Source organism: Calonectris borealis, chromosome 1, assembly GCF_964195595.1.
Source record: "Calonectris borealis chromosome 1, bCalBor7.hap1.2, whole genome shotgun sequence".
In the NCBI taxonomy this organism is placed as follows: Eukaryota; Metazoa; Chordata; class Aves; order Procellariiformes; family Procellariidae; genus Calonectris; species Calonectris borealis.
In genome coordinates, this window is record NC_134312.1 from 88,915,367 (window position 1) to 88,928,297 (window position 12,931).

General features: G+C 41.5%; 2 protein-coding genes across 2 annotated transcripts in view; both read left to right on the forward strand.

The window, feature by feature from the left end:
* METTL16 (methyltransferase 16, RNA N6-adenosine) overlaps positions 1-1,196 on the forward strand; it is a 17,258-nt gene extending 16,062 nt beyond the window's left edge. The window contains exon 10 of the mRNA XM_075163122.1: positions 1,022-1,196. Coding sequence (XP_075019223.1) covers positions 1,022-1,196 — 175 coding nt within the window. The remainder of the gene's footprint in view (positions 1-1,021) is intronic.
* A 2,829-nt stretch (positions 1,197-4,025) lies between these two features.
* POLQ (DNA polymerase theta) overlaps positions 4,026-12,931 on the forward strand; it is a 59,500-nt gene continuing 50,594 nt past the window's right edge. The window contains exons 1-4 of the mRNA XM_075166301.1: positions 4,026-5,588; positions 6,683-6,813; positions 8,215-8,371; positions 12,767-12,875. Coding sequence (XP_075022402.1) covers positions 5,519-5,588; positions 6,683-6,813; positions 8,215-8,371; positions 12,767-12,875 — 467 coding nt within the window. The 5' untranslated portion in view covers positions 4,026-5,518. The remainder of the gene's footprint in view (positions 5,589-6,682; positions 6,814-8,214; positions 8,372-12,766; positions 12,876-12,931) is intronic.

Below are 12,931 nucleotides of genomic sequence, written 5' to 3' on the forward strand. Positions count from 1 at the left end.
AAGAACAAAGTCCCAAAGAAACTAGTAGATGTTTTCTCTTTAAGTGTTTAATGAATGTGAAGAAAGAAGGAAATGATGTATTAGTAGAATGCACTGGGTTGAAGGACAGAACAGAGACTTGATGAACCAGCTGTGCACATACTTACGGAACCAAATCCTTCGACTGGTTGCTAGTTAGCCCTTTTTCCTACTTTGGTAAAGTAAGTTAGTCCTCAAATTTTGTAAACTATTTTTAATGGATTAAAATTTTCAGTTAGCAACACCTGTTTTTTCCCCTTAAAAAAGAGTAAAATGGAGATTAAAGTCCCCTTTAATATTTTAAATGGCTTTTTCAAAGCTGCAGGGAGTACATGAAGTGTACTTCATTGGACATGAAGTGATGGGGAAGTAATAGATTTTGTGCTGCATTTGTAAAACTACATGTTAAAAGGAAATATGTCTAAGCTGTGAGCATTTCAAATATCAACAGTGCTTATTCTGATCTTTTTTCTGGTGCGATAGAATTATATATTGTTACTAAGTAGAAATCTTTACTGAAATATTTTCTTCAATATTTTTTCAATATTAATGCAGAAAATGGTTAGTCTGCTGTGGGAATTGTTTTCTGCAGCGAGGAGTCTTCAACTAAGGATTTAAGTATGCCGCTCTTCCCTTTAATGCATTTAACCTTTGGTCTACAGAGTGGCAAGATGGATACATCCTCTAAGTGTCAATTCATTAAAATAATTGCTTTAGAAAAAACACATGTACTTTTCTGGTGCTTGGGCTTTGAAACACAGAAGAGCCTACTATTAGCATCTGGTTTTGTAAACTTTGTTTTAACAACAAAATAAGCTCTTTGAGCTGCTTGGTTTAAAGAGGATTTAACGATGTTGACTGTTCATTAGACCATTCCTTACACTGATTCAAATATAATTGTCTGAAATGACAGCAGTATTCTTAAAGGATTTTGATTCCATTTAATCTTAAGAGATTGCTTTAATGACAGAAATGAGACCATGTGCTCATCTTTGTGGGCCAGAAATTTTGTCCTTATGCAGGACAAAGATGGGTACAGAAGTTTTAGGCTGTTGCGAAGGAAGACAACTGGAAAGAAGGCCGTTGCTTCCACGCCTGACTCCCTAGTCCTTTTCACCACCAACCATTTTCCCGGTGTTTCTGGGCCAATGACCTGTTCCTGTGAGAAGAGAGGCTGAGGGACATGGGTCTTGGGTGCCTCAGAGAGCATGCGTGTATGTATTCGAGATAACGAGCACTGGTACTGTTTCACATGAAGTCAGCCTTCCAAGCTGTGATCCACTTCTCTGTAGAGACCTACAGAACATGGAGAGGAAGTTTTTCTGAGAGTGGAGTGTGTATGTGTGTGTTACCCAAAATAAAAGATGTACTCCTGATGGACAGAAGGAAATACTGCATATGTTCATGCTACGGGAACCACTTTGAATGTTCAGCCTTAGTTGTCAAGATTTCTGGAAAGATTAGTGTGTTTTCTTAAGTTAAAATTAAAAGCAACTTAGAAAAGCCTTAATTTCCCCCCTCTGTTGTTAGCCATTGTGTATCATGCTACTTAGCACTTCTGCAGGCGATGGACAAAGACTTGCATTTTTTGGGTATTGCAGATTTTTCACAGAACTGCTTCTGATATTCGTGTCACTGGGGAGAGATGAAACTAGCCCTACTCTTTTAGAATCTGAAGAGGTTATTTTGGCTAGCTGAGCCATTAAAAACAGAAAGACCTTGTCCTTTGTGCTTTTCCCTGTTTATCATTTCAGTCTGTCTTTCTGTCTACAAGGTAAGCCTGTGTGCTTGTGGCATGCTTGTTTTGCTGAAGCAGAGTGCATCATGTTGCTTCATTAATTACCTTTCACCTGTACAACATGAATAACCTGCACTCCTGTGTATTGCTTAAACAGAGCCAGATATTTTTACAAAGAAAACCAGTAGTCTGATTTGGATGACTTTTTTAGAAATTCAAATGTCGTCTTGGCATTGTATTTAAAACAAATGCTTTGACAAAGGTGAGTGTGGCAACTTGGAAAGCTAATCCTCTGTTGGGAAAGAACAGCAATTAGAAATTGCGATTGGTGTATAATTGCAGAAGTAGCAACCCCGGGAGAGTTTTAAGTTACAGGGCCGTGCAGCGTGACCAGACGTCTCAGGCATGCCGGGGTGTCGTGGGTACCCAATTTGCTGCGGGAACATCCTCCCCACCCCGAGCACAGGGAGGCGGCACCGCTCCCGCCCTTTCCCTGCTCCCGCTCAGGCCGCAGGTAGCGCGGCCGGCGCCTGGCAGGCTGCCCCCAGCCCGACCGCCCCCGCACCTGCGCCCGCCGGCAGCCGCCAGGGGGCGGAGAGCCGCCCAGCGGCCGCTCTGGGTCGGGCGGCGCCGGCTCCGCCGTGCGGGGCGGTGCTGGGGTTTGAATGGCGCGGCGGGAAGATGGCGGCGTCACTCTTAACGGCGTCGCCACAGCCTCGGCCGCGGGGCTCCGCAGCGGCAGCTCGGGCGGTCCGGCCGCCTCCCGCGGGGCGGGGAAGGCTACCCCGCTCGGCCCCGCCGCTCCCTGCCGGGCTGTGCTGAGCCCCCCGCCCGGCCTCGACCTCTCCCTGCGCGGCAGCGGGAGCCCCGGCACCGGCTCGGCAGGTACCGGCGGAGGAGAGCGCGGCCCTCCCTTCCCTGTCCTCGGTCCCACAACGCAGCGCGGGGGGTCGGGACGTGCTGGGCGAGGGGAAGCGGGGCTGCCGAGGGCGCGCTGGGCTTGCGGCCGCGGCCCCTGCCTGCCGCTGCCCCATGAGGCAACATGGCGCTGAGGCGCCTCCCGCCGGCGGTGGGCCCGGCGGGCCCAGGGCGGTGCTGAAAGGGGTCGGGGACCCTCTGAGCCTCTCCCGGCCCAGGGTGCGGGGCCTTTGCCCCGGGAACGACTCGCTGCCCTCGGGCGGAAGCACCGGCTCTTGGCCCTTTCCTTTCTACCTTGAGGGCAGCGGCTGTAGCTGAGGTACGTGTTTATGTTAACAAGGGTGGTAGCGTACAAATACGAATCGAAAGATCTTCCTGCCCTATTCACTGTTCGGTTGAGGAAGGTAAGAAAATTTATGTTCTATGCACGCTTCTGAAGTCGGGCTCGTTTCATTGTATGTCATTTGATAGTGGGCCTTATTCCTGACTTAGCCTCTAGGTGATACCATAATACAACAATCAGTATAGTCTGTATTCTTTGGTAAATGTGGCGAGTTTTACCTACGTTATTAAATTGATTCAAGAATACAGTAAGCTGATAAAACGTATTGCATCTAGAGGCATCACTTTAAGTGGTCCTTGTTGGTGCCCTGATACCTGCAAATGCAGAGAATTGTAGTAGGTTTTTTAATATGACATCTTGCCTATATACACAAGATGTTATATAAACATCTTGCGTTATGTAAACATCTTGTGGCAAGATATCATATACAGTGGTCCTGCTGCCAGCCAGGACCACTTAAAGTGATTCTTTTAGATGCAATACATTTTACCAGCTTATTGTGCTCTTGAATCAAGAGAGAAATCAAGATGTATACAGCATCAAGACGTATATAACATCCAAAATCAAGATGTTTATATAATATCTTGTAACTTCATCTCTTTTGCAATTTTTCTGTAACTCTTTAAAGCATTTACATCTCTCAGCCTCTTCTCCAGTCATGACATATCTTCTTCCTGATGTGATTATATTCTGCAAGATATGATTTTTTCTGGTCCTGCAAATGGAGCTGGGCAAGGCAATGTATGTATTTCCACAGGACAAAGACAATTCAGTAAGCAGCATTCCTGAGTCCAACTGGCCCAAGTTCTCGAAGGGTTTTCTTTCAGAGAAATCTAATGCCCAATGCTTTTAACCAGCAATGTGTATCTTCCTCATTTTGACTATTTCTTAGCATTTTTCTAGTAGGTAAAAAAAGAGGTTAGTGTTAGTGGTATACTTCTGTACATACATCTTCAAGAACCCCTAAGGCACAAGTTTTCAAACTCATGTTCAGTGCTAATCTACAGATATTCTTCAAACAGCAGGATCACATAGTCCTTTACTCATTCTATCTTTTACATGTAATTCATTGGTTTTAATGTTAGGAAAGAAGCTCGAGATCCCATCATGTAGGTATTTTTTTTTTTCTTTGTATGATTCCGAATCCTAATTCTGCCATATTAGTCACATTTTAGGATAGATAAATCTGGTCTCCTCTAAATTCCCCTTGGGAAGCCCATTCTGCTTCCTGACATACTGCTGTTCTCTCCTGATGGTACTCAACTTCTTGTTTAGTATTTGTGTAGTACTTTGATTCTACAAAGTGAAACAAAGCTTTCAGAGCTAAACTATATCAGCTTTTTAATATATTTGTGCGGGGGAGAATAATCATGCACCAGTGACAGCTAGTTTGGGTTAACCTTTAGTATATTGCGAGTAAAATACTGGCTGCTTTTGCACACTAGTATTTCTGATCTAGCCTGCCCTTATGCTGTCAACAATGGAGGGAAATTTCTTTTAGAATTTTTTGAATGTGCCAATAGAGGAATGGGTACAGTAGAGTCAGTACGCACAATTACTTGCTTTTCATCTTGATTTGACAAGGTCTTTCACGAAATGCTGTTATGGGAACTATAAAATCATGGGTGATAGGGGAGGCATTACTGTGGATCAGAAACCTGTTTTCTGTCTCAGATGAGGAAAGGGACAAAAAGTTTGAGTTTTCTCAATGATTTGGAGAAAGGGAGGAGGAGGAGGGGAGGGAGGAGACAATATCTGTAGCTGACACAAAATTATTTAGGGTTATAAAGACAAATAAGCAGCAAGGAACTTAATTAAGCTAGAGGAACTGGCAATGTGGTGAAGATACTAATCAGTGTTGATAAACTGAAGTAACATGCATTGTGCAGAGTAGCTTGAGCTGCTTGTTTGGTTTATGTTGTTTTTTTTAATTCATCTGTAAAGCAAGAAAAAAGACTGAGCAGTTCTGTAATCTGTGAGGATTACTGAAGTCTCTGTAGCAATAATTTAAAAAGGAAACAGTCTGGATAAGGATGAGATGGCAAATACATTGTAATGCTGTTATATTAATCAGTGCTGAAACTCTGTTTGAGTATGTATTTGGTAATGGCTGCTGTGTCTCAAAAGCAAATATCAGAGCGAGAGTTTGGTGAAGAAATTATTTGAATGTGGAAAACCTTATAGGAGGAAAATTTGAGAAAATGTCAGGAGATAAGAAGAATGGTGAAACATCCATAGGAAATATTGAAAAATATAGGGAAGATAGTTTCTTGTTACCTTTTCTCATAATACAGGAGCTTGTAGAGAATTTTGACCTTTAGGTATATAACCTAAGTGACTTCAGATTCAAGGATGATACTTGACTTTTTTTTTATTTTTGCATCCCAGGGCAGTGTCAGCGGGTAAATGTTCCTGAAGACCAAGCAGACAAGTTGCTCCTTGCAAGCTGGGGTCTTCCCAAAGCAGTTCTGGAGAAATACCACAGTCTGGGAGTCGTGCAGATGTTTGACTGGCAAGCAGAATGCCTAATGCTCGGAGAAGTTCTAGAAGGGAAGAACCTAGTTTACTCAGGTATGCAAATATCTGACAAAACCAGTCCCCCCTAACTTTCCCGGTGCCATTTACAAGAACATATTGTGCTGAAGAGTGCTGATCTGGCAGATAAAAAGGTCAAGATCCTCTTTTTTCTGGAGAGACCCCATTAAGATCTGTCCCATTGCTGTACCTCAGACCTGGCTTGATAGACTCCTTTCCAGATGTGAGGAGAGACTTTTTTCCCCCACTTTCTCTCTTAATGTTCCCTTAGAAACTGATAATTAGGTGTCAGTTAATGATGACTCTCTTTTTTTATTACAGACTATGTCAATCAGGAACTGAGTGATAAGAGCAATGTTAGATATAAATACTTTTGAAAATTTTATATACTATCTAATTTTTTCAGTCCCTTTATTGTTTCTCTTCACCCAGTGTATGGGGGGTGGGCACGCAGAAGGAGAAGTAGGACTGGTGGACTAGAAATCTGTGGGAAATGACAACTTGGGTGTCTACTCTCCACGGGAAGAAGGTCCAAGAGCAGCACTGGGAGAATGAAGAACTTAGAAGAGGGGTGGGTGATTTTCTTAGACTTGGATTTGAGTTTTATTTCCTTGCCTCCAGAAGACTTTGGGCCTGATTGCTGGGTAATGGCTGTCCCCTGTGATGTGGCATCTCCTCCACGTTTTTCTGTGATTGACAGGTGGCAAACAGCAATGCTCGCCAACCAGGAGGGGTTAATATAGTTATGGGCTAGGTCAGTAAGGTGGTGGCTGAGGTCTCCTGTCCAACCAAGAGACTGTAGTGGGTTTTTTTGTTTGGTTGGGTTTTTTCCCCCTTGCTTATCTCTGAGCTGCTGTTGCTTCTGGAGCAGAAATGAGAACACAAGCCTTGGTAGCATGATGGAAGAGACTAGAAGAGAAATACTTTGTAGTCTTCTTGACCCTTTACGGCGTTAACTGCAAATGTGGTTGTGGCTGTTGGAGAGGGGCATCAGTTGAAGAGTCCTGCCCCAAGTTCTCCAGTAACTGCTTCCTATGCTAGCTTGATGATGCTTGTTCCTTGGATTTTTTTTTTTTTTTAACTTTAAAAGTAATTTAAAAAAAAAAAACAACATTTTTTTTTTTCCCCAGCTCCTACCAGTGCTGGAAAGACTCTTGTTGCAGAATTGCTTATTTTGAAACGAGTCCTGGAGACTCGTAAGAAAGCTCTTTTCATCCTTCCCTTTGTCTCTGTGGCCAAAGAGAAAAAGTCTTATCTGCAGGTAAGCAGCATTCAAGAAGGGGTTGTAGTTGTTGAGTCACATTTTTAAACACTTAGAAGTTTTTGCATACATTAGAGGAAAAAAAATTTGCAGAGTTGTTTCAGAAATGATTTGTGGATAATTTAAAATTTGCTCTTGTTCTAAGTTGGAGATAAAAAAATGAAAGTTTTACCCAAAAAGGGAAACTTGGAAAAATTTTAAGGAGTTAAAACATTTTATTTCAGCTTTGACTTTTAAAGCATTGTTACTTGCATTTATTCACAGATTTTATAATATACAAACTTTAAAGGAATTTTCTAATTAGAGATTGTATCTGAAAAACTACAAAGGGAAGGTGTCAACATTATCTAAAAGGAACTTTTTATTTTAGCTTTCCTTGGGGTGTTCCATGAGAATTTTGTGCCTTTGATTTCACTTTGACTTTGCTAAAAATATATTCTGACAGAATGTGGTTATGTCTTGGCTTCCTCTCCCCAGCTATTTAAAAACAAAATTAGAGTGGGAACAGTCTTTTTAAAACAAAAACATTTTTTCTTGAAAGACCTTCATATAAAACATTGTTTTTATTAGCTAATATGTCAAAGTAACAACAATTACTAAAAACAAATACAAAACCAGCAGGCATTTTTGTTATAGTTTCTGACATTTAAGACATTTTGGGTGTTAGTAAACTGAGATGGTATCTTAACCTTCCAAATTGCTGGGAAATGTTACAATCTGAGTGCAAAAGCTACTTTGTAGTGATTGATAATGGAGATACACTTTTGCTTTAACCTTGTAAAGCTGGGGGATTATTGACACTGTGTTCTACTACTCCTGGACTAAGGTTTGGCTGTAGCTGCACATACTTGAAATCATATGGTATCTTACCCATCTGGTTCAAACATTTGTACCTTTTGTTAATGCAGTGTGTAATGTGCCTAAGTTTTGGTGCTGCAGTAATACGCCGTGGAAGAAGAGAAGTCGTCGTTTCTTGACTTTCAGCTGGGAGAAGTGACATCTTTGTGTTTGGGGTCCCACATTTGGCTTTTGCCCGATTTCTCAGGAGCAAGGCTTCTTTGTACATAACCCACTGGTATTATAAACTGTTGCACTGTGTGTTCTCTAACCTTCTTAATAGTAGATGTTTTCATACAAAACAGTAGTCCCCATCTCTTACTCAGTTATGCACACTTTATCCTGCAATGTGTACTGTGTGGTTTCTGCTTTGGAAATTAAAAAATGACAATGGGAAAATAAAAAAGTAGCAGTAACTGGCTGAGCTGTGGCTTTAATCTGATTAGTTGGCATTATAAATACTGGAAATTGTGGTTGTAGGATGCAGGCTTTGATGTGATGCCAGCAGGCATTGGTCAGCAGAGTTATAACCTAGGCATGACATTCTGTATCCTTGAAAAACAGGCCCTCTTTCAGGAGGTGGATGTGAGAGTTGAAGGCTACATGGGAAGCATGTCTCCTGCTGGACGTTTCTCTGCCCTGGATGTTGCTGTCTGCACCATTGAGAAAGCCAACGGTCTAATCAATAGACTAATAGAAGAAAACAAAATGGACTCACTGGGTAAAATACTAAGGCTTGACCATTGGGGGGATAAGGTTCATTACATACTCTGAGTACATGTGAAATCATGGGATAATTTGTATTTGCTCAGTTCTGTATGTGTCAGACATGCCATATAGAAAAATTGAGCAATTTTTCTTCTTTCAGAGCACCTCTGATTTGGATTTAGGAATGCAATCAGGACTGTTCTACATAGCTCAGTGGCTGGGGAGTAAGTAGGTAGAAGCTGCAGGTTTAGTTTATCTGACACGGATGACAATCCATAGACAGTGATTAGCTGCAATAAGCAGTGATTCCCATAGCTAAAAAATGTCTTCTAATTAATGAAATTGAATTAAAGGTCTGGGATATGTTTGAGTTCAAGAATGTATGTATGTATGTTCGTTTATTCGGGACAAAGATTGTGGCATCCATGGTTTATCTTCACTTAGCTCAAGGAAGAGGAGGAATTGGTGCTCATCTGGGTCCAGGTTACACAGAGCTCCGCTGAGTAGGCAGAGTGACTAGTAGGCATGGTGACGAGGAGGGCTGTGACATTCATTTCTCTCTTGTACTTGGCTCAAAAGCCCTCTGTCCTTGTAAGATAGACTTCTGGGTCACCGCGGCCCTGATGGCCACTAGATAATGGTATTCATTTAGTATTTGGGAGGAGATATAAACCTGAAGAAGCCCTGTGTTTCTAGTGCGCACTTGGAGAGCGCTGTGTTTTCCCAGTCCAGTCAGGAGTTGTTCGCTTTGTTTCCCTGCTCAGTAAAGCTATACCCAGTTGTATTTTATACAGTAATCCCTCCCATCTTCACTCTGGCCTCTAACGTAGCTGGTTGCTATTTTAAGAATATAAAAATTGGAAAACTAGATGAGTATCAAACTGGTCTGAGACCTCCACCTATGAAACTGCTATTCCATGTCCATCTGGTGTCATAACATTCTGCAGCATTGTATACCAGAAGAGTTTTTTAAACACAAGAGAGAATAAGGGAAATAAAGCCTTGCAGGTTTTGTCAGAGTGTGAGATCATGGGATAATACATTCACACCTGGATCTATAGGGGCTGGATCACAATGAATGCTTTAGACTGCCAGTGGGCTGGAAGATGAGTGGATGACTATGGTTATGCAGCATTTTAAGCTCATTAGAATTGAGGCTCCTGGAGTCCAGCCCCATTCTTGAATGTGTGTTTTCATCCCTTCCCTGGCAAGAGAACTGGCGATCATGCAGTTAGCCATTTCAATATATGGCTACTTAGTTTAGGGGTGTTTTGTTTCTTTTAAGTAGGGTTAGTTTGATCCTGGGTCACCACACTGTACAAGCTGTACTGCCAGCATAAGGCAGAGAGTGGGGTCATGATGTTCATGTTTATGTTGGCTTGGGTGCCTTGGAAGCATACTCAGTATGCTAAAATGTATGGTTTAATGATGTCATCTTTCAGAAGCTAGAGATATGCCAAATCCCTTTGGTTGGTACCTCCATTCTATCTCTACATTTTCTTGTGCTCTCTAAGATGAATGTACCTGGGAAGAGTCATATAAGTATAACCAGCCAAGTGATTACAAGATTTGAGTTTGAATATGTGTCCTCAACACTGATACCTCCTTAAAGCATGATGTTTTTCTTTCACCATTTGAAAACACCTCTGCTGCAACCCTTCATTTCCCTTATGCCCCAATATGACCGTATAACTGAAATAAGGGTAAAAATGTTTTTTTTTCTTTATATGCTTATTTGAAATTAATTTTTAAATTAAATTTGAGTTTAAAATCACCTTTAAATTAAGAAGTTGACAAATTTTCTATTTGGAGATAAATTTTCTTAAAAGCTGAAAATGCCAGTTTAACTGTCACCTAAAGCAAGCTTGTCTGAAACTGCAAGATTGTACCTCATCTTCTAATTAAGTCTAAATTTAGACCGGTTTGTAACGAGGGTGTTTTATCTTTTGAGATGAGTTACTGGGAGATGACTCCAATTCTGGCTGGATTCCATCTCAAGCTTGAGCTGTTCCTTTTGTTGATGTCAACCCCCTGCTGATAGCTCGAGTTGCCTTTGGAAATTGTCAAGAGAAACTCAAATCCTCTGCCTGGCAGAGCTCTCTTTGCTATATGAAGCCGTTAAAAGCAATTTTGTGTTGCTAATTATTATATAACGTATGTCAGTTTTGAACATCCAGGTACACAGGAGATAATATTCCTCTTGTTCAGCTTCTTGACACTGTTGCTGAAGAAATTTTTAGGAAAGCAGATTAGAAAAGAACCTGCTGCCTTCTCAACATGTCAGCTGGGAATGGATTTGTAATGTGCTGTTGTGATATTTAACTTGTTTCTTTCTTAATTTAAACTTGAAGTTAAAAAATTACTAGTTTAATTGTATTTAAAAAAAAAAATCAAATCCTCCCTGCCTGTCATTCAGAACTTTTTCGTTTTAAACAGGATGTGGACTTAAAGCAGCCTAGTTATTCTACAGTAAACATGTATGATAGCTCTTGGGTACTTTTTAGTGGGTTTTTTTCAGCAGTCTTCTAGGGACACACCTAATTTGCAGACAGAACGAGGAGACTGAGGCTAGCCTCGTTTTCAGTAGCAATGCAGTATGATGAAATTCTGGCCCCACTTGCACTCCTGATCTTGTTGAGTAGAAAATACCACTGCATGCTGGGACCTGTAGTCCTCCTTGGCTGCAATTCCATTTTAAGATGAGGATGGCTTTGTGAAAAATACTGGTTCCCTGATTGCTCCTGCTCTTTTATCCCAGTGGGCGTGTTCTGAGTACTGCCTGAATAGAGGAGAGCACTGTGCATGTGTGACAGTCAGGTCTCACCAGCTCGCAGACTGCCAGGGTAATACAGTACACAGGTTTAGCGTGGGTTTGAATATTTATTATAGCTGAGTAGCAGCAGAAGGTATAGAACAAGTGGCCCATACAACAAATAGTGGCATTGCCTGTGCTTTGGCCTGTAGGTACCACTAGTGTTCTATGCTTCATTTCAGGAACCAAAATGAGCTACTGCTTGGCACAAAGACTGGAAAGGTAACTTGTATGAATTTTACTTTGGTAGATATCTGATTCACTGTCCTGTCTCAGCTGCTGGAAGAATTCAGGCAGACTATTGTACGGGGAAGCAGGGAGAAGCTTTTTCTGGTAGCTAAATAAATATCTATTTGGTGACCAACGAATTACCATTTTTTACAAATGAGCGCAGAATAGAGGAAGTACAGGAAGACAGAGGAACTGGATGGGTGGGAGTTTGTAAAAGAGGCTGATGAAGCAGTGCAACACTCTTTTCTAACTTAAGTGGCTTGAAAGAGAAGGGGGGAGAAAACAGATGGAGAGAGAAGGAACATACGTAGGAAGGAGAGAAAAAAAATGAGAAGGAAAAATACCGTTGAAACAGATAATATAAGGTCACATTTGCCCTTAAGCTCCTGCTATTTTAGCTGCACCAGGAAGATGTTACATAGCTGCACCAAAGACAAAAAAAGATCACAGCAGCAGAACTAATGAAGCTTGGTGTACTCTATGCCCTGCTTTTTTTTTTTTTTTTTAAACCTTCCTTCAGCCTCTTCCATGTTCTGTGACCCTGGCAGCTGGCCAGAAAGGGTACATATTGCTGCTAGTTGGGATGTGTGCTAGGTGGCTGAGTTGTAGTGGCTCTGTGTTTTCTCCTAAGGGGAGACCCTAATCTGGTCTGTTGTCTCCAGCTGCTGATATTCGGAAAGATTTTTAGACGTTATTCTTTTCAGTATTTCTACACATCTTACAAATTTGATGGAGGTGGCTAATAGATTAAAAAGTCGTTTGCAGGAGGTAGGATGACAACAGAGCAGTCATGTAAGGATTTTTTCATTAGAAAGTCAAAACTAAATAGTAGAGCTCATTCAGGTTTGGTTTGGTGAGAAAAGATATAATAGGAAGCAGGCTATGCCAGTGTAATTACATCTGCTCTAGGTTTTTTTTCTGACATTGCTGTATTAGTAAGGAGTAATGTTTTTAACTAGGACAGTGATGTCAACAAAGCTTTCGATTAGCTCATTTGGGAATGTTCCTTTCCAGATATTCTGAAGCCTGGGGGTTTTTACTTGCGGAGAGGTTACAGTATAAATGCTACAATACTGTTTTGCGTGGTGGCCAGACTAACAACTCAACCTATTTATTTTTATTTTTTTTAAAAGCTGATTGTGTGTGTGTGTGAGGTTGTGGGGGGTGTGACATGTTATGACATTGGTCATGGTTTGCCTCTCTTAGAAGAATCAGTGACAGAAGGAAGCTATAGCAGTGTTGGTAAGCCCAGCTGGATTTGTGAATATAAATATCAGTTCACCATGTAGAATATGAAAGGATGGAGGCTATCTGTTCTTAGTTTGGAGTTTGGTCAGATATAACCTGAGTGCTTCTCTTTATCAGGAGTGGTGGTTGTGGATGAGTTGCACATGCTGGGAGACTCTCATCGAGGATATCTACTGGAACTCCTTCTGACCAAAGTTAGATATGTTACAGAGAAGGTTGCAAAACGGTGGGTAGACCAGGGTGTTTGTCTTTTAATGCTAAATTATGGATGGCTCTAAATAT